At 32.7% G+C, this 23,678-nt stretch overlaps 1 protein-coding gene across 2 annotated transcripts in view; it reads right to left on the bottom strand.

Annotated features, from left to right (window-relative positions):
• The window catches only part of LOC124633812 (organic cation transporter protein-like), a 49,905-nt gene extending 31,210 nt beyond the window's left edge, over positions 1-18,695 (bottom strand). For both annotated transcript variants that reach the window (XM_047169160.1, XM_047169161.1), the window contains exon 1: positions 18,357-18,695. In XM_047169160.1, the coding sequence (XP_047025116.1) occupies positions 18,357-18,459 (103 nt within the window). In that variant the 5' untranslated portion in view covers positions 18,460-18,695. The remainder of the gene's footprint in view (positions 1-18,356) is intronic.
• Positions 18,696-23,678: the final 4,983 nt, after the last annotated feature.

Genomic DNA, 23,678 nt, shown 5'->3' with positions numbered 1-23,678 from the left:
TATCTTTGAACATATTTGTATTTGAGATATTATCTCGGTTAAAGTAGCATATTTGAGATTCAAGTGTCTCGCTCGATATGATCAATACAACCTGCGCTTGCAAATTGCTTGGTCATGGAGTATGTATTTTCGCAACCACACATCATTCAAAGGCGGCTAATATCCGTAATCTCTCATCTATTACTTTTTATAATAATCATAATGAATTCTACATATAGGCTTCAACCAAGAAGTTCAACACTTCTTGGAAATTTTCTACCACAATGGAAATTCCAGCATTGCAAGCCCAATCATCATTAGTGCGCGGTAACACTGATTGACCTTTTTTGTTTTATACTTGTTTACCCATGAGCCATTTAATATGTCACGAGATTAAGTAGGAAACCATCTAATAATGTTCACCAGTTCACCTTTCTATAAACTATGTGTTATCAATATATCATTGAACAGAACCATGCATTTCCGTGGTTCATTTCTCAAGAACAGTTGTAACGAGTGACTCAATGCGATGTTGGTTTGTGGTCGCACGCTTTTTATTTTTCCAATAAATTTCGTGCACCGTGAAGACGTGACTGGTAGGTATAAGGTAGGTGTACCTCTAAAACGTTTTTATTTTTTATATATTTTCGGAAAACAGTTGTGACGTAGTAGAAGTTTAAAACATTTGACACATATGTAGTTTACATTTTTTCCCTTTTTTATTATTTTTGTAAATTGTATGTAGTTCTAGGAATGGAAATATCATTGTAAAATATAATAAAAATAAAGATTTTTAAGTTTTTATTGATTTTTTTTTTGTGTTACTTTATTTTAAAAACAAACAACGTTTACCATTACGCTATTTACATTCGCAGTACCGAAAACTATGAAGCGTTTTAGAGCAATGCCAATTTGTTCGGCATGGCATCATTCTTCCATGATTCGGGAATTCGTGCTTTGCGTTTTTGAGACAAGACACAATGTGAAGGGCATGTATATCAGAGAGTACACTATTACATTTGCAATAAAATACGTTTTGTGTACTTGGCTAAACGCCTTATATTTAATAACTAGCTTCTTCCAGCGACTTCGTCCGCGTTAGATTTGGACTTTGTACAAAGAGAGGCTATCGAGAGTTAAACGTGTTATTGTGAGCCAACCATAAAAGATAGACATATACTTTCTAGATATATTTTTTACATGATTTTAAGGAGAACATTTCCGTCATACATTGTTTCTGTGTAGCTTTAACCATTAAAGCTGCACACGCGACGGAAGCATAAAAAATGGAGTAACTTCTCCCGTTTTCCCAACATTTACCTTCACTGCTCTGCTCCTATTGATCGCAGCGGGATGAAAAGTGCCCAGGAGTACAAAGAATCATTGTACCAAGTTTCATTGAAATCCGTCAAGTAGTTTTCGTTTCCATAACGAACATACGGACAGACAGACAAACATTTTACTGATTGCATTTTTTGGATCAGTATCGATCACTAATCACCCCCTAATAGTTATTTTGGAAATATTATATTCAATGTACAGAATTGACCTCTCTACAGATTTATTATAAGTATAGATTTATAAAAGAAATTCAATATTTATAGAAAAGATTATATGAGGATTTCTATTATACAAGAAGTCACTCCACGCAAGCGCCTTTTAAAAAAGTCTGAATATAACACTGATCAGTAAAACGTTGCTCCAACATTTTAGTAGGCACTTCAAAATTGCATATCACATTTTGTTAACGAAAGAAAATGATTGTTAATTTACGTAATCAGATGACTTCAGACGTAAGAATAATATTCATTTATTATTAATTAACATTATAAAACAATATGAATAGCTCCATTTGAACCTACTGGCGCCCCTGCTATAAAACTAAAAGCAAGCGTCTTAAATGCCGATATTGATATTCATAAATGGCAGGCACCAACCAAGATGTTCTGTCTATTAAAGACTGTTTGTAAAAAATGTGCCCCAGAGTATTGTCACCCCATTTGGTAACTTCTCTTTTCAGTTTGCTAGCAGTAGCAGCTTTATAAGACTTTTAAAGTTTTAAAATAAATATCACCTTCTTCAGAGTTAAAGAAGGATTAGTTTCAATAGCCGGGTATCTACCCATATTTCAATAATTTCTTGAAACTATATCTTTTTAGATGCCAAAAACTTTCCTGGCTACCATTACAGTTACACTAATTCACGGAGTGTGGGTTTAATGCGAAGTGTTTTAGTACTGTGCAAGCGTTCATATAAACGCCTATGAATAATTTAATAGCATGGTGTAACATTGTATCAAGCTAAAGAAAATATATTTTTTTATCTTTATTTAACTTTTTTATTAAAAAAATGTAGCTTAAAAAGATGAAAGCAAACGTTTCGTTAACAAAAATATCAGAGAACATAACTCTTAAAACTATGTGTATAGTTTAATGTGATATTATTTTAAGGAAACAGCTCTGTCAATAAATGTATAGCAACAAGTATTTTTGATGCTACTTGCCTACATTGTATCATAAGGAGTAAACTTTTATGCTTGATATACCTAGGGCCGGTGGCAATGCCAGGGAAATTCATGAGCAGCGAATTTATCCCGGCAGCAGGAATAGCCACAGACTAGTCGATTCATAAAGGAGATTTAGTCTAATTGATAGTTAACTGCACAGATTGACTGGATCGATTACAAGTTAAGCAGCACTTGTCATCGGTTGACATACTTTTGTGAATTCTCTGATAGCCCGCAATTGAGTCCCGGCTGTATTTCTGAAAATTCAGAAGTCAGAACGTCTGACGATCAGTCGTATTGTGTAATTTTAAATTCAATTTGATTGTAAAGTTCAGATGGATCCCTATGAAACAATTTACTAAAGGTTGGGAAAATAATGGTCAATTTTCAAAACAAAAATATAGCAACATAATCATTATCAGCTCACTCAAAGCGGTTACTTAACTTTAACCTGATTGAGTCATCCTAATTCTATGGCATAATATAGCGTGTTTTCCGAGATGCAATACGCATTCTTGACCGTGGCAGCTTTTCTTAGCCTCGTAGATCAACTGAAGGCAACTATTTAGTCATACTTGATAAGACGATGGGTCTGCTTACAGATATTTTTTTTTTATATAAGACAATTTTAAAGAAGGGAGTTGACATCTGGTGTGAAGAAATGCAATATACAATAGAAAATAATAAATATGAAAAAGCGTATTACCATGTCCTCATTAAATGCCCCTACGGAAATTGCACCGCAAACGGCTAAAGGTGTGGTAGGTAAGAACATTTTTATCCAATATCTGTCTTTTTAAATGTCCTGTTACCAAATCCAAAACCTCAAACCTTGTTCCAGTTAAACCAAGTGTTTGTATGTTTTATGTATCATCTTGGGATCATTAACATTATGGATTAATATGCACGTTGCGATATCAATACACATGTCACATGATGACCATAATAAGCTCTGTTATCCTACGACGTAGCGGCCGGGTGGAAGTAATTAGTAATTAAAAATAATATTCATTATAGACTTTAATTTAACACCCACATTATACATTAGATTAATTTAAATATCTTCGGGAAGCGGATAATTCAAAATTCAAATCACAGTTCCGTGTAAGAATAATGTGGGTTTCATTGAGTATTCTATTTTTATACTATGACTATGAGCATTACCAAATTCTATCCATGGTTTTTATATGCAACAATTTGTGTGTACGAGGCACAGTCTAGAATCAATTAAATTTAAAATAGGTACATTATGAAGTCTATTCATGTCCAATTAAACACGCAGATACTAAAATACTATTTACAGATTGCTCTGAAATGAGATGATTCATAACCGTATGCCAATAAGTAAGTATATATAACAAAGCAATTTCAGGTTTATGGTAATTCCATTCCACCTATATTCTAGCAAATAAATAAATTTCATTTCATTTCATTTCATTTCCAACAAAAACTGTAAAACTTTAGTTGTCTTTAGCTTACGCTGATTAAGATAGGAAGTAGGTAATATTTATTTATAGATTAAACGGGACGTATAAAAGTAGATAATTGCATAGGCGAGTGATTGTTGGAGTCGTTACTTGCATAATGTAATGAAGTGTGTAACGTGATCAATGTCACTCGCCGGCTGACCGTTCATAATTTTTGTCAGCCTTCACTTTTAATTATCACCGCCCTTGTTATAATTATTCCTTAAGATTCATAGCATTGAAGTATCATTACCATAATGTTCTATTGTGAAATCGTTTTTTCTAGGGAATGTCGGGGTTATTTAACAGTCGTATTGTGCACGAATCTTTCTACACGTAAATCACAATCCAGAGCGATGACGGTTTGTATTCCAGTCACAGTGAGTACTACTTGTTTTGTCATGGAGGCGCGGATTTATGCTTTGCATTCATTGCGACGAGGAGTCAACTAGAAGGCATTTGAGGTTTGTTTAGAAACGGACATTTCAAGGGAGTGGTGCGTAATGTTAATTGAGTCATTTTCACGAATTTTATTTGGTCGGCGTAAAGCACTTTTATTTCAAAACGGTAGTAGGTTTAGAGGAGTGGTGAACTAATGAAGCCTACGCTCTGCCCATATCAATGAGCTTCGTTACAACATCACCTCCAGCTGTCAAGTGTATCGGCTATGGACTGCAATGTTATCTACGCATAGACTAGTAATGGAAGCCCAGATGTAGGTCTAAGTCACACGCATAGGTATGATTATTCAAAAGAAATTCTGATGATTTGCTAGGCAGCCTACCTTTGTATGTTAAAATTACCTGTTGTACTTATGTACCTGTAGGCACATACAACAAATTCACTGTTTACAAGTAAGCTAACTCATGAAAAAATCCCATGTTCTGAAACTCTGTACCGTAGATATATGTACTGCGCTACTCTTGCTAAGCTTTTGTCAGGTGATATTGTATCTAGTCGATTTATGAAATCAATGATTTCCGCGGCATTGAACTAGTTCGCATAGTAATTTTTCGTTTATTTAAATATCCTTTGGCCCAGAAAACTCAAAAAATATGGAGACATCGTTTTTGGTAGATTGAGCAAAATATTTGTACTTACAGAATAATTTGCTAGCCGAAAATACTTTAATAAGTTTATTACCTACCATATAAATTCTTCTAACTTTAGAGCTTAAAATAAACATTTTATGTTCATATGTGGTACGTGGTAACCAGTCGTTAGCCAGTCGCGCCTGCGCCTTTAATTAAATTAAACAAACGATTCTCGCATATTTGCATAACGAGTACGGAACAATTTGTCTATGTTTCTCGGTAGCACCATGTGCTACTCGGACGCAGTTCAATTATGTTGTAACTTCTAACCAGCCTTCAATGTAGATTATGGTATTTTCTGCTGTAGTAAGCAGTTATTTATACACAATCAGTGCTAATTATTATTTACACTTTTTAGGTATTTTAAACACGTACATTTTCTACGAATAAAAGATATTTATTAAATATCCAAAATGGGACTTTAATTAGTATTCTAACCACTATAAGTATGATAAGGTACAGTCATGCATTTAAAATTGCGTGGAATTCCATAGTTTTATTTGGTTTATTTTGGTTATTCTTTGGTTCCCGTGTGTTCACATGGTGAGCTCATGTGGTATTGACCAGAGGGCCGGCCACGAAATGTGCGTAAATTCAATGTCACACGCGCCTAGCAATGTTAAGACGCAAATTGTGCAATCGATGTAAAAGATACAACGGACTTTGAAACTAGAACATCGTAACATAAAATAGCGTTTTATATGTAGAACTAGGTTGTGTAGCTGAGTTATTATTGATAGCTTATGTATCCGCGAACGTGTTATAATATTCAGATGAGCTGGAGGCCAAAGGTCAAAGAACGCGCGAATTGAGAAATAGATTTCCTCAAACAAAGAAACTTTTTTCCTCGCTGCTAAGCATAAGTTTTTATTTTCTCTAGTTATCATTATGTATGGATATAATTAATAGTCCCGGTGGTTGATGAGAAGGGATAAAGAACTTGTTTATTCATTTTTTCCGAAGTCTCCACATCAACTTTAAACTCCCGAATACCTTGAGACTACCAACCTACTACCTTATAAAGGGAAAATCTTCTAATTTCCATAAATTGTTCTGCTTTCTATATTTTATTAACTTAATTGTGTAAATCTGGCTATAAAATTATTAAAAATGTATGGAAGGCACATAATGTATAGAAACTAATTTAAAATAATAACAATCTATGTTTTGCCTTACAAGTTACCTTCGTTTCCATTGAGATGCTTGCGAGTATTAAACCAAGGATTACAATTATACCGGCTAGTACTACCTATACTAGTAATTTATTAAATCAATTTATAAAATGTGACATTTATTATAAAAATATGCGGAGTAATTTACTAGATTGCTCCAGTACTGCGAGCTTCTTAGATACACAAACAATGATCCGGAAAATCTATCAATTGTGTAAATGTGCTTTGACATATAAAAACTCCTTATTAATTTCAGTATGAAAATATGTGTGTTCACACCTTTGTCTCATGAACATTCGTCTACTCTTTATGAAAGTCGTGACCCAAGGGCTGGCTTTTATTTCGCACAGAGGTTGAGCATTGCCATCCAACGTGGCAATGCTGCCAGCCTTTTGGGTACATTACCCAGTGACAGCGATGAGGAGTAATTTTTTGATGCAATGTATTAGTTTTAAGTTGTATATATATACAGGAATGAATTTTAAGCAGTGCGCAAAAAAACTGGTGGTCCAGAATCGTTAACAGAACATATCTGCATCATCAGTAAAAAAATTTTTTTCGTTCTTTTGTCCGCCCTAAAATCAGAAAAATATGGATACCAACTATTCTTACGCGCGCCCAGCGGAGCTCGCGTCAGTAAACCGGTTTCGCCTTGCCGCCGTGCATACTATGACGACTGTGACCGTTCTAGCGGTTACAAAATAAACAACTTTCGATATCAATAACTTTTCTTTTTTGTACTAAAACACTACAAAATAAAAATATACGTATCTATAAAACTTATTTAACTATAAGTTGACAAAGTTTGCGCATTGGATAAAATTCATTCCTGTAAACATATAAGTTTACTTTAACTTTTAAAAATTGTTGTAAATATTATGTAAATACTTCAATTAAAAAGTCCGTTAACATTGATTCCAAATCAAATAAACAATGAACACAAAAAAACACTTTTAACAACACATCTACAAAAAAAAAATATGAAAATCATCCTTACAATCCCCACAGGATATAAAAATATACTTATTCGTTGATGTCGTAGTGTCTTCTTTATATTATTTGCATGCGGATTATGACGAAATATTTATTTTATATTCGTTTCGAAAGGTGGACCGTAAATGTATGAAATCCTACTTGTAGAACATACTGTTTCAGGGAAAAACATGTAAGTAGAAATGTATATATTATGTGTACGTCCACTTCATTCATTTTTTAAATATTCATTCATTCTTCATTTATTATAATACTGATTGTATTTATAATACTAATTGCCCCTAGTCTATCTTGATGATAGCAACTGACAACGAAGTCACTAAAATCTCTGTTTTTTCACTGATCAAAGCTCCCATCGTTACAGATTAGAGTTTCCTTTCGGTTTAAACATTAACATAAGTATGATAACACGTTCTTCAATAGAACACGTTTCCAATCCTATCTGACTTTCTTTCTGATCACGTTTAACTAAAAGAAATGTGAACTGTGATCAATTCCAGAACAATGTCAGGATGAGTTAAGTACTTACTTATAAAAATCAAACTCACTTTATTTAAACTTTAGATGATGTTACCTAAGCTTCTGGAATCAATATACCTAAAAATATCATTTGAACAATAACAGATTTTTCAATTGAGAACAATAAAATCTGTTATTCTTATATTAAACTAACAATAGACGTTACTCATCAAATAAATTGACTTATCTAATTCAATTCATAAATAAACTAATATAATAAAGTAATACGTCCATTATGCATGGTGTGCGTACTAGACCACTTACCACCTAATGAATAAATAGCCAATAAGTTAGCTCGGCTTATGCATGGAAAATGCTGGAGTCAGTTTGTTTGTCAGCTTCCTGTATTTATGCGAACTGTGTGTAGGTTGTAATCATATACATTGTACTATTTCCATAAACATGTTTAGGGTCCATAGTCAATTTTACCTCTATATTTATCATTCGTTCATGATTATCAGTTCTCGGATTATACGAAATCAAATATTGGTAGTTATTAATTTACGGGATATTTTTTGCAAATGCTGGTTTGCACACTTTTACAATCGCTAACGGTACTTTGGGTGCCTTTCCAATATGTTAATATATTTTATTTACTACATCAATCAAATATATACAAATCAGTTTTAATACATAAATTTTAAAATATAATATTAAAAAAGGAGCATATTTACAACCTAACTCTTTGTTTGAGAAGCTCTGTGGGAAAATATGATTTTATCTGTTTGAGATATATGTTTCTTGGAGTTTTTACTTAAACGACAGTATCCTCAATATAATATAACGTAAGTATTTTTTTGCAAGTCCCTGTTTAGTGCTGTTTTGGAAACTATAATGTGTCAAAACCCCCAAGCAATATTAAAGCAGCGGTAATTTTTGTGGTCAGACACAAAACACAAAAACCGCATCTATTCATACCTGGATAGCCAATTAATGTTACCTGTAATAAACAATATAGGCCACAGGTAAATAAGATATTTATTTGTAGCACTTATGAAGAACGTTTTAGTTTTGTGACGTTTATTGACTTGTTAAACCACGCAATTCTGATGATAGGTATAAAGCCTTACAAAGACAACGGGTATTTTTCCATATAAATATATTTGTCACGGTGCCTGGACCCTACATCGTAGTAAACATCCGAAAGCATATGCGCACCATACTTGTATTAAATCCAATGTGATACGCAAAGGAACACTTACTTCTTTTTAACCGATTTCCCAAAAAGGAGGAGGTTTTTAATTCAGATGTTTGTTCACGTATATATTTTTTTTCAAATATCGACTCAAATATCTCTTGTAAAAAAAAACATATTTAGAGTGGGAAAATTATGACCTTTATACAAAGAATAAAGATAAAAGAATAACACTCACAATAGATACTAAAATACATAATTTAATGTTCACCTAATATAAGATTTATGATTGTTCCAATCGCTTAAGGGTGTTGTTAAACCTACACTATTAGCATAAGATTGATTTGAATGATCGATGATAAAGATTCTCAAACGAAAACTAGCCTTGTACTATCGAATACTCCAATAAAATTATTAACTCGATTAATGATTATTAAATTAATGAGTGGGTAATGTAGCTTATTATTTGGCTTGGTACAGTCATATTCAACGATCAATATTGATCGGTTGTAATCGATATTGATCTACCTACTGAATGATGGTTTAATGACACCTTTAGATCATAAAATACTCGAGGCACCTTCACAATGTGATGTGTTGTAGGTAGAATATGTCTATGTGTTTTGTTTTCCTCAATTTAAAAAATAATAATAAATTGATCTAAAGCGTTACGTTTATTTCTATCAGATTACCTCATGAGAAGAACAGTTCTAGCATTCGCGAAGTCGAAGTTTTTTTTTTTTGTAAATAATAATTATTTTGATCATTTTAGTCGCAAATATTTTGCTGTGATGAGTACCATATAGATCAAGTGTTATTTTGTAAATTCAAATATTATTTAATCCCGAACCATAACATACAATTCTTTTGGTGGTATTGTACCTTTAAACTGATGTCGACAATAATTAGCACCCGCGGTTTCACCCACGTTCCGGGAGAACCACGTTCCACATCTGGGCAAAAAAAGCCTAAATTTTTCTCAGTTCCTGGATTAGCAAGTTCCAAAAAATCATTTAAATCGGTTCAGATGATTTGGTGTGAAAGCTCGACAGACAGACAAAATTACTTTCGCATTTTAATATAAGCAAGGATTCTGAGATACGCAGCTCAAAAGCTAAAAACTCAAGTGTGTATTTAGGTAGTTATAATATTTATTTAGGTAAAAGGTGCTGCCATACATGATAATGTTTTTATTATGATACCACTGACGTAGTTACAATAAATTAGTGACGGAGTATTCCAGTAAAACTAAAGTGATGTTGGTTTTATTACAATTTAAAATGATTCGGTAATTCCTGTGATTTTTCTGTGACTAATTTCCACAAACCGGTACAAATCAGATCAAAATAAGAATAAACAAAAAATATATTCAACATTAAATTATGTAGGCAGTGCAGGTTGTCAAAACTTCCCCGACTACGTTTTTAAGAAATTGTCACGTGTTTTTATTTCCTGTATTTCTAGTATGCATAATTTCGTATGGTGATATATGCATGTTTTTTGATGTGTCATAGTATTTCACAGAATTTTGCTAGATTAATTTATAAGGCAAGTTTAGAATTTGTCCTGCTTTGAACTTACATAAAGTTTTTGGTCATCACGCGGTCAACATATAATTTATTTTATGTAAATAAATTAATGAAGCAAAGGCTCATTCACGAATCTGTGAACTTATTAACATAATCAATATTAACAGAAGTTTATGTCTTGTCAAACAATGTGTACACGGAATTCGATATACATAACTATTGATTTTAGATATACTTTATAAAAATATTGTGCAATTGGTACTTATAGACAATCTTATTCTTTGAAACAAAGGGAATTCCCGAAGCTGCTCGAGAGTCCCTTATCTATATTTGAAGGATTACACATCAAGGAACTATTAAGACTACTTGACTACTTTGCAGTTTATTTTTATACAAAGAGGGATTTACAGTCTCATTTTTTTCTTAGCTATGCTAGTATATGCAGGGATCGGAACGTCATATAATTTTCAGTTCGTATAATGAAACGTTTTTTGTCCAGAAATCTGAATTTCATGGGTCTCGGGTCAAGGGGCTCGTTGTAGTTTTTTTTTTGACTTGGCAAAGGTACACTCACGTAGTAGGTACAGCGCCACCCTATAACTTTTTTTGGAAACCTCCAATTTAAAGAAAGTGCTTTAGAGCAAACTCAGATAATAAATATTAAGCTACAATTTTTTTCGATAAGAAACAATTATATTTTTTGTTTTCACATTATGATTTTTCTTAATTTTCATGACAAACCAATTTTGCTTGTCTTGTTAAAAATCTATAAAGCTATGCGAATAACGTAATAGCAATATTTACCTATTTCAATGCCCATTTGATATCTAAATAGTAATTATAGAATTAGTTGTAAGTATATGTTTTCGCATAAAATTGAAAGAACGGTACAGTTTTATGGGTTTTTACGCTTATTTATCCGCAGTTTACCTCATAATCGGCTTAAAGCATATTTATGACATTCCTTAGTGATGGCTTTGTGATCTCCAATGGCAACCTTTTGCAATCGGCGAGACTGAAGGATATTCTCGACACTCTTCAATGTTGTTGGAACTATTTGGTTTATTAAATTTCATTGAAATAGCTTTGATCTGTGAATTAGACAATTTAATTTCTGGTTCAACGATTTGTAGGAAAACGGTTTTTTTCTTAGCTTTATTATAAGTGAATGTTACCACAAAAACGTAAATATTGAGCCAAAGGATCAAATACGTAGATCAGTTTTTATTGTTTCCAAATGCATGCATTAGTTGCAAAAAAAAATATTCAATAAATTTTCAATGCAAACAAGTGTTATTTGAGGGAACACAAATATTTGGTTTTGTTAATTGATCAGGCTTAAAAGCTTCTATTAGTATTCAGTATAATTCGTGGACGTTAACTTATGCACAGAGTTTGCGAATACTAACTTGTAAGTATGTTAATATTTCATAGGTTTATTTAGGGTAATGTTTAGTGCTAGAAGCATTTGCCATAACCTACGAATAATATGTTATCCGTAGGCTATAACTCAAAGTTTGATAAATATTAATTAAGGTACATAGCTTAAAATTTGTGTTGGGCCATATTTTACAAATGTACAAATGTGTGTTTTGTACTACCATACTCGTAATTATTTACTGTAACGATATTACATTATTATTAGTATACAAATTTAAAAACTACAAATAACACTTAACAAAAAAGTATTGTACTTAGTTCAATAAAGGTCAAATTGCAACCTGAATAAGTGACTATTTTCTCGAGAGATAAACCGCAATACTCTTCAGAAATTGGCACCATAACCACGCGTTCAGCTATCCATTTAGTGCCGATACAACCCGCAAGACGAGCTTCGTGGACAATTTTATTATTTTTATTTGCAAAAGATTTTCTTATTTATTTTATTTTCTAATAGAGTATTAGCATCACTTTAATGCTGATATGAATTCATCACATTTTTTTGTGAATAAAACATATGTATGTTTTAGAACTAGATTATAAATAATACTCATGCATATTAAAAATTGGTCTGTGTTTTATTGTCACTTTTTCAAGATAAAACAGCCATGGTAGGTATTTCAACTTATCGGGGTGAATTAATTTATTCGCTTGGGACACGGGAAAGACCCCGGAAAACAGGTACTCCGTTAAAGGTGAACTATTCCGTACAATAGTTTGGAACTAAAAAAATAAATGTCTACCTAGTGAGTCATTCATTGATGGCCGGACACTCGAAAACATGATTTTTATTATGTTTCATATTACTTTTATTTTATAAAATCATCAAATGTCAGTGATCGAGTAATATCATATGCATTGCAAAAGCGTGACTCCATATTTAAGTACATTTTAAATGGTCACCTTACCTCTATATAATCGCTTAGGAAGGTAACAATTTAACCAGTATTACATGTAATCGCTTCTTTAGTCGTGATAAAACTTTGGGAACCACATACTGAAACACAAATTAAGACACCACTAATTACCGATGTCCTTACAATTGCATTTTTGCGAAATACGAGATACGAAATTATTTGTATCTACGTTGTTATACACTTCAAAACTTTTTTTTATTCTGTGCACCCACTACCTACAGAGATTGCTACGCACTGCTACGCTACGAAATGCTACGCTCCTGTGACGTAGCAACATTGCCACGGGACGAGCACAGTCTAAGTACCTACAGTACTAGTAGTAGTAGTAGTAGTAGTAGTAGTAGTAGTAGTAGTAGTAAGTCTAAGTAAGTCTATCTAAATTAATTGAATAAAATAAAATTGTGAATGCACTAGCTAGAACATTAATTTATTTACAATCTTAATTGTTTATAATTAGCGTCCTTAACATACTATTTTAGAGTATTTGTGCTAAAATGTTTATAAAACCTGAAAACACGGTGTTATAAGCAAGGCCACTGTGACATTGAAGGATAAATTCAATTTCTTTTATTTGTTATTTACGACATACATCTTACTAAATTGGAATAATTTGTATCAGTTTTCGTAAGTTAGATTTCATTAAGGCCTAACTAATTTTAGAGTACTTAAATGTTCAAGGTAATTAGCTGATACTTTGCTATAATTAAAGGCAATATTATGAGCTTCGTGTTTGCCGGATTTGTACTAAAATAACCTTTGCCGTGGTTAAAAATACATCCAGTTTACAAGGACGGTAGCAATCCTGGCTGCTAGTGTAAAATTATGTCTCATCACGCGTTACGTCTACAAACTCCTTTTAAGGCTGTTTTTGTTTTATTACATTAAAAGGTTTATTAAAGTTTTATTGTCAGAGCTACTGCGTGTGTCAACCACCGTGGTTTAATCAAATTAAAAACGAATTAAATTGATCTGCGATAAATCCATAAGTGGTCAATCGATAAAAGTTTAATTAGTATTTACAGAACAACTCATCGTAATAAACACGTATTAGTATTGTCACCTAAGAAATAATAAGAATGTTCAATTAAATTACATTATTTTATTATACGACCAATCAGGTTTTATTGCAATGATAATAAAATCGATGTATTTATTTGTACGCAAATCGATCATCTTCGGAAGAAATAACTATTGTCTGTGTTTATGGGTTTACTTATAATTAAATGTATACCTTCTTGTAACACATAAGAATAACATACCTACCCTTTATTTTACACTGACATCGTTTAAATTTAAAAATACCTTTATTTAACCAGATTCTAATATAGTCATTAATGGAGTTCCAGGTAATTTTAATGATAAAAATAATTAAGAATGCATTATTGATAAGCGACATGAATTTTCCACAAATTACGAACAATAATTTAAAATAAACAAATGTCTAGTTACTTTTACAGCCCCTGCACAATACGGACTAAACTTTCGCTCGATACTAGGCTCAGTTTGACAGTTTATTTTGAAGGTGAACTCAGTAAACCTTTTTGTAACCCTTTCCGGATATCTGATCTTTTTAACGTGAGCACTACATTTATAAGCTCGATCAAACTATCGGCCCATAAAAAAAATGTTCTGTAATCGACTATATGATACTTCTCTTGCACGGCAAACAGATATTGAATAAACAAATACTTCAAAACATCATAAATCAACTGCAATACCAACAAAATTCTTCAGCTTCAATGTATGAATTGAAACATTCATCATAATTAAGTGTAAATGATCGTCATTCAATTAAACTAACATCTAAAGATTATGCCGCATCAGATTCGTATCAACAGAGCCATTACTCAAGTTGATTGATAGCCGACGTTTTACAAACACTTTTGTTACCTATTTATGTAAATAGTACTAAGATAGATTATCCAATAACCCCATGTAATGCAAGCCTGATGATGCCTCAGTTATGTTAATTACAAACTCATGATATGATTTCAATACGAGATTGAAACAAAACAACTTCTTGTTTGGTTTTACAAACGCTTATTAAAGAATAAATAGAACAGCTGAATATATGGTAATAATTAATAGTATAGAAAAATACATACAATTTTCTATGAAAGAGGTCTGCTGTTATATTAAAACGAGAACTGGCTTTCGCCAATATTTATTATCTTTGAAATCTCATGGTTGTCTGTGATCTCCTTTACAAGTAGGTAACGAAACTAAGCTAGTAGGCTAGATGTTGAATTAACCTTTGTCTAATGAAAGCTTTAGTTTTGACTAACCAAATGTAAAGAAAAAGAAACATCGTCCTGATTTGCTAACTATTGTTCGTTTCTGTAGTAAAACGCATGAAGACATACAAATCTGAAACCGTTTACAACATTTTCATCTTGTCCTGAAATTACGTCTGTTGCTTGAATATTTACGAGCTCTGAAGTCTATTCCGTTTATCTTATTTTTTTGTCAACTACCTAATTCTTTTCATGAATTAGTTTCATTCGAAAATTCGCAATTTACGAAATAAAATTTCTCACATTTTACAATTGATGTGTAATAAATTATTACGGCACATGAATGATAAGTTGATAACACATGAAAACATGTTTTATACAATAAATTAAACAATGTATTTTCTTTACATTGTTTGCAAATTAAAATAAATTAAAGAGAATACGTAAACCTGCTGTAAAATATAATATTGTAGACTAGGCAGAGTTCAGATAACCTTAAACTAAATTGTAGCTAAAATTCCTATTAGTACCTAGCCTAGTAGGTACTTATTGCTTTGTTTAAAACAAACCTTCTTTTTAACATTAAGCTAAAAGTTAAAACTAAAATTACGACCATGAAACATATCAAACTCAGGCAAATGAGGTGATTATCAGACTAATGAAAAAAACTATTTTTTTCCGAATGTCGAATCATATACTGAAAATAGGTCAATAAATAGACAACTATTCTAAAATGCATCGCAAATATTTGAAACTGATAAATAATATTATTTTCTCAAAACGTCTCAATTCTCACTGCCAAGTTACCTATTAAAGAGACCTTTGGATCGTCTCAATAAGGGCGGATACACGACCTCATTAAAGTAGAATAAGTTGAAGAACTGGTTATTTAGGTGAATAGCCTGAGAGCTATGAAGATCAACCCTTCTTTAGGCCTACAAACCTAGGCAGCGTCGAATCATTTTTATAGCAGCAACTCCGAACTCTTTAAAGATTTCTTCATAAACTGGCTTATTGAACTGAAAATGTATAATAATCCAACTCCAAGCAAAAGTACCTATTGAAAGCAGTGCTTCAGAGAACTTAGTCAGTCTGAATGTGGTCTGACGTCCATTTATCCTTAAATTGGTGTAGGTAACGGTTTTTCCCAGTGACTTACAATGAAATGAAATCTTAAGGAATCCATAAACTTCTTAAAAACAATTAAATAGTCTTTTCTTTTTTATACAACAGTCAACCACAACTACCAATTTCCCTAACTTTTTGTACTGGGATTGCTTTTGTTTTTATAAGTTTATCAAGTGGTAGTATGCATGCACCTATAAGTGGTTGGTGAACTTCACATTTTGGACGATGCTTTTTATATTTATATTTAAAAAAGAATGAAATATGTTACTTATTACACACACCTAAATCGAATGGGATAGAATTTGAATTTGGTAAGTCAATCTTTTACGCTGCTTACAGACTTAGAGATAATCCAGTGCCGTTCGTAATAGACCCTATTTGAAAGCTCCTGTAAGATTTGAACTTCTTACTCAATCAACCACAGACTTCAAAACTAAACTAAATTAAAAACAAATATTGTACATTATAATATGTACTTAGCTCTGTAGTTACCAAAAAATAAAGGCACAAGGCGTCTAATCACATTAAGCCTACCCGCATTCTGCAGACTAAACAGTCGGCCAACTGTTATCCCGGTGGTTAGATTTTTTTTTTAATCGTGAATTAAACCAAAGTTTTTAGCCGGTCTGATACCGGACAAATACCTGATCGTTGATACGAGCGTACTTCCATTCATCTTCATACTAATTTATAAGCCCAATTAAGCTCTACTATCGGCCGACTAAAACTGAATAGCGTGTAATGTAATTAAATGTAATGAAATCCAAACATAGTTCCATAGTTTAATAGATAGTAAAAATCCAGTAACAGTTTCATTTCGGTCTTAATAGAAAAAATATATTTTGTCTAGCTCAATACAAACAATAGATACTTATCAATTGAATTTATAATAACTTATTTGCCATTAAATCATCCTAGCACATTTTATTGTTTCTTCAAGACGCGGTCGTAACCATAAAAACAGTTTTATAGATTGCTACTTACTTCGTGGGATAAATACATATAATAATAATTGCATGTTAAATATTTTACTAACTGAGTCAGTAAGTACTTACTCAAGGCCCTAAAGATCCCTGCTTTACCCCAAGATTCATTCTATCATTATTTCATCTAAAATCAAACGGACTTACTTTCATAAGGATGTGAAAGTTTGTAAATAAACAAGTTTTCTTTGTCATGCAAAATAAAAACATAGATAAAATTACCAATAGAATAGATTTGAATATTTTTGGCAGATAATGCATTGGTCATCTGACTTGATATTTATTTTCTCAAATATCGATATATAACATGTTATACATAAATATTTATAAATGCTTAGTAAACTAATTTGTATTTATGTTGACTGAATTTCATGACGATTAGCTACGGACGCTACGACGCGGCCATGTGCGAATAACATTCGTTCGCATTACATTTTAACTAATTTTGTTTCTTTTTAATTTTAACACTTATTAGACCTGTTAAATTAATGGACAGCCCACAATAAATGTCATAATTACATTTAATTATAATATGGAGTATTTATTAATGATGTTATCATAGCTCGCATAACTTGCACTACATAGTGATACAAAACGCGTAGATTAATACAAAAACATAGAATTTCTTGTCACATAAGATTGTTACGCAATAATAAATAATATTAAACTATCGAGGTTTTAACTATTATGCGACACGAAAGTTGTGCGATATTGTCAAGTTGGTATTCCCTAGTAAAAACTCGTATTTTAATAAATTCATACCTATGGCGTGCGAATGTTAATGTTCAAAACATACCGGAAATTATCGAAATCAAATAAATTTGAAATTAACGCGGGTATGTAGACTTATGCGTATTTATTTTTTAAATATTGCGACCTATGCAAGATGTCACCGGCAAATATTGAACTCAATGACATCGCACTAGACACTGTATAGTTCAACTTTTGCTTTTATTTACAAGAGCAAGTTCAATTACTTCCTATCTAAGATCAAGTCCTCTCATAACAGGATCTGCAGGCGCTAATTAAATACTTAAATGTAATGAAATCATCGGAGTTGGCCTTCTTTGTTGTTGAAGGATGTGTTTCTCACTACGAATAACATTTAAAAATATTAATTTAAATTTTTGACAATAATGACTAGGTAGGTAATTGTCATGCACGATTTACTACATACGTCCATTCACCGGAACGGACACTATTGAGACGTCACTCTGTTACTTTTGAAACATTGACTGAAAGCTACGAAATAACAACGTACTTGTCGTGCGCCGGCCGTCGGCGATCAGCGTGAGGCTGTGCGGCTTCTGCAGCAACTCCTGCAGCTCCGGCGCGGTGTCCGACGAGTTCTTCCTGGACTTCATGTTCGAATGTATCACTAGCACAGGTGTCAATTATTTCATTACTAGTCCGTGGAGTGAGTTTAACACTTTGGGATAATAACGATAGTTGAGGTTGGTGAGGTCCGATGCTTCATCCGCAGGGCGGAGGCGCATGGCGTCGAGGTGTGAAGTGTCGGGAGCGCGAGCTCGCGGCGTGTATATAGTGCGGCGTGCTCGGTGGTGCGGGCTGACAGACGCGAGGATACGAGCAGAGCCGCGCCGCGACTGAGCTGAGCGCGCCGCCAGCCGGTCAAGGGTAAACGGCAACACTTGCGGACTCGCCTGTACCGGCAGCGGCTGGGGGCGCCTCACTACCACTCACCCTACACATTGTTTACTGTCCTAGTCTACCCAAGAAGAAGTCAATGCATCGAACATTACCAGTATTTCGAAATAAGTACAATTCAATTAAATGTAATAAATAACTTCTGTCATCAATAAACCAGACATTCATTATTATTTGCAACAGATAATCTATGCATTGAACATTCAGAGTCTGCTTCTATTAACAAATTAATCTAAATAATTAATTAACTATACCAGAAGTAGAATTTTACGCAATTTGTAAACTGCATAGTAAACCTGTATACAAACAAAAACAATATACCTACCTACCTACATAGTATGTGCATAGGTAACTGCAGGTATTGTAAAGGTGAATGACACCAAAAGTAAAGGGCTTAAGGAAGTCCAGTTTTACTATCTTAAGACAACACTTAAATCAAGTTATTTAAAACAATAACTGTAAAATACCGATAATACAATATGTAAACAAAAATTATAACTGCCTTAATTAACTGAAAAAAAAAAAAAACAACAACAATAACGAGTTATGGTTTCATCATTTTCCATCATCAGTCACCAAAGACCTATGTTCCAATATTTTGGCAGATGCTAAAATGTTCCTACAATCTGCTACAACCAAGTCCTTGTAAATCTGCCATATTGTATTCAATGATTGATAATCATCAATCATTTGTAAATCATTATCAATACTTATTACTTGCATCATCAAACAATCTGGATCATTAGAAAATATTGACCAACACACGTTCAAATTCTTAAATTGGTTTTGTTGAGAACTATATTTTATTTTTTGATTAGTTATTTGTGTACATTTACAGTTGCGATTTATGATGAATCAAGCGATAGAGCTTTTACGAGTGGTATGAAGGTTGTTCTGTGCTCTTTGGTCGTTATAAGCTATTGCTGTGCACAATTCACAGTTTAAATAATAATAATCAGGATGATTAAGCACAATATCGATATGTTTACTTATTCGCAGAGTTCTTCTTATTGCATTTAGTTGAATAAATTGAGGGTGATTGAAGAGCATTTCTCATTAAGTTATAGGACTACTACTTCCACGGAATATGACTGGACGATGAGCATAAATGCATATGAGATATTTAATAGCTCGTAGCACCAAGGGCCTTAAAATTTAAGGGCGCAGTCAGAAATTTACACTGTAAACACTAGTTTACCCACGGCAAATTGTTCCCAGTATCTTACGAGTAGGCATAAGTTTATTTGAACGAACAACGTAACAACCCATTAGGACGAACAGGTTCCACCTCGTTATAAAATATCTAACGTTCCATTTTTATAACTTTATGTTGTACACAAGTACAAAGAGATCGAGGAACTTGATGCTTAGGTAAACAATAATATGTTTGTTGTGACCAGTTTCAATAAGTTTGTTTATGCTAAGCTTCCAGATTAAGCGATAATGCATGCCTGCCTGGTGTTTGTAACTACGAACATTTTTTCCAGAGTAACTTCACAGCATATTTTATAAGAAAAATCTTAGTTAATGTAATTAGTTATGCATAAAATTCGGTTATAATTGGTAACAAAACGATATATAACCTTAGGAACCGGATATTACTTACTGGTGTGTTTGATTAGCATAATGTGTGGTAAGTGCGTCACGAATTTATTTAAATTACAATAAATAGTTCAATTTGCAGCCAAAGTTTATGTTTCTTTCCTTGTCGCCTCAAAATAGTTTCATGGTTAGATAGTATGACCTGAGATACTAAGACCACTGTCCGAGTTTGGATAGACTGTATTGAATGCATTGATGCTTGAGGCTTGAAGTTAGCTTAATCAGTAATCACGGAGCACTAATTGTATTGTGAACGGTAGAACGCATGATACGAGCCAAATATTCTAATGCAAGCGAAAGGCTACCTACTAAATACCATTAACCTTCAAAGGTCTTACTCATTTCCCTATGCTATAAATAATTTTAGGTACTTTATTTAAGTAGAATATCTTGTATTGTAGTACAAAGAAACATGCTTATGACTTTCTTATGGGGATTCACCGTGGTACAGGAGGAAAAAGTTGTTTTTTTAAATCCACGCATTCATGCGTATAAAATTATCATATCTACATACGGGTTGAGCTAATTCTTCTTTTCTATTAGATATTGACTCATCGTTAGTTTGAGGGGAATCCTTATGCGCATCAAACAGAAAGCATCATTTTGTTGGTAGAAATAACTCGTCTGAATCGATTTGATTTATTGTAAATTGTAATACTTCTCCGTGTGAGAGAGGAGGCCTGTGCCCAGCAGTGGGACGATAAAAAGGCAGTTAAAGTATAACACGTTTTTGTTCGTAATCCACATAAAAATGAAAGAAATTTTATTTAAGCAACTTGAAACTCCGAAGTTGTGGGCAACAGATCTAATAAACAGTCTAAAGTCTGCTCGTATTTCTTCTAAGTACTTAGGTAGTTTTTTACATAAAAAGCCTTTAGGTAGCTATAGTGCGTTATGAAATACCCTGGCATGCCTGTACCAACTAAGTTTTATAGATGATGCATATAGGGTCATTGTTTCATAAATAAATCGTTATTATTCGGAACTTCGTCAAAATACATTTTCTATTCCTGTCACATTTATTTATTGCGTACTTAACGTTGCAAATGGATCCTTTTTGATATTCTTGAATATCAATCGGTTGTTTTTCGCATTCATATTATAATCATCGGTAGTCTTAAAGGCATGCGTCTTGCATACATTTTTCATACAAGTTGTTTTGGATTAACAAATTCATTTTTTTCATCATCCGGTGTGCACTCCACATACCATTGCTAATTTTTGCTTAATAATCGCAGTCGGGAACCTCGTACGGTTTTCAGCTCGAATGCTCGCTAGTGTTCGTGGACCTATGTGCCCGTTTAACAGAAAAGAGAGAAAGACGCAAGCTGTAAGATGATGATTTTTACTAAGTAGGTAATTATTTTCCTGCTTACAGGAAACATAGTTAAAGAGATCATCTTAAAAGTGCCATTTTGATGCGAAAGGTTTATTTCTGAAAAAATGCGTATTTTAAGTAGGTATTGCGTGAGATAAATTACGTGCAACGAAACTTCTGATTTAAATTTAGCACCTTGTAAATATCAAGTTTTACGTGTCAACAATTATATAAAATTATTTTAATCGCCATTAACATCTCCATTCATGCATGAATAAATAATTCCCCTGCTATGAAAGCCAGCTTTGTACTCTGAGAACTGCAGGTGCCCATGACCTGACCTGGGACTTGAACCTAAACAATGAAGGCATTACCATCGGCGGGTCATTAACATTCAAACTTAACGAGGCACAGATTAACTTTCAATTAGGTATTAATTAGCGTGCAATTAAACTATGACCAATCAGTACGACAAATCTAATAACGGTTGCTCCAAGAGGATTTAGGCACGTGATTATTTTTCATCTTCAACCTCGTATTTATTTGCGGTTTTTAATAATTTATTGACAGATTATACACAAGGTTCGCACCACTTGTAGGTTTTTTCATCCAACTAATCAACATAATAAAATTAAGTGGAACAAAAAACTTGCAAATTCATTTGAAAATGATTTATATTAGCAATATAAACAATCGATCGACGTGTTTTAAGTTACATATGTAGTTAGATGGCAATACATTTTCTTCAAACAGGTCCTGCGACCGTAGTACATATTATAGACACATTAATTATATGTTACGTTACCATTCATTAATCGATCTCATAAACGAGATCGGATTGCGTAGATCGCTTGTTGTTTTATCAGGTTTTACTCTTGAATACGAAGAATAATATAATCATAATTATAACATCTACTCCGGTTTTATGTCTAAGATATCAAAGAAATATTTGCGGGACCGGTCTTTTTGGCTTGCATGACGGAAAACCATTTTGACATAATTTGTATGTCTTGTTTCGACACCTACTGAGCTAATTTTTGATCGGAAGAAGTAGGCCCGTTTATACCTTTCCGTGAAAAGCTATAAAGTTTCAAAAGAACTCGGAACTTGGGTTTTTTAATTGGTAATTTCAAGATAACGGTTAAAAATGTTTTAATGTCAATAATCTGTTAACATTTCAACTTAATGTACTTATCGAGATTGAAACAGGAAGAGATATGTATATCAAATGACTTACACATAGCTGCGTACTAAATTAAGACCTATGTATGTATTTCCTTCCTCTCTAAAAAAACTCCAATATTGAAGACTGAAGAGCCACGACAAAACAAAAAGGAATCGAAGACTCCTTAGACAGCTTTCTTTATCTATGGATTTAAATATTTAGTTCGATCGATTTTGAATTAAAAAAGTGAAACTCAGAACTGTAATTTTATACCAGCCGAGATTCCCCGTCGCTGTGTCGAAATAAAAATAATAGTTACATAGGTAGGTACAGTATAATTGTTGTCATTGTAATTATTTGTAGAAAATGAAAATAATTGGTAAAGGTGAGAGCAAGTACAAATCATATAGTTATTTAGGTACCTAATAAATTGGCAGTAGGTAAGTAAATAGAATTTTGTTTTTTTGTTGTTAAATAAGTATCAGTTGATTGAATCAGGTTTTAAACCACGTGATATCTTCAAATGCTAATTCATTATTTTTTTATCGCATATTAGCTAAAATAACCTACACCATGAATAGTTACTTTAATAGCCACCATTTATCATAACGCTTATTAACAGAACTCGAATTAATTCGAATTAACAATATTCATTGATAACTTTGATTTATCGTGCCATTATACGGTTCATTCAGTTTTATAGTAAAACCTTATAAAAACCCCAGAATCGCAGATTTGCATCTACAAACTACTTGAGAATTTAATAACAAGCTTTAACACTGTCGCTGTTCATGTGGATTTTTGCACAAAAAATGTTGTTATTTCAGTAG

The sequence above is a fragment of the Helicoverpa zea genome, chromosome 10 (assembly GCF_022581195.2).
Source record: "Helicoverpa zea isolate HzStark_Cry1AcR chromosome 10, ilHelZeax1.1, whole genome shotgun sequence".
Taxonomy (NCBI): Eukaryota; Metazoa; Arthropoda; class Insecta; order Lepidoptera; family Noctuidae; genus Helicoverpa; species Helicoverpa zea.
The sequence above is the reverse complement of the archived record's forward strand: the minus strand, read 5'-3'. Positions and strand labels throughout refer to the sequence as shown.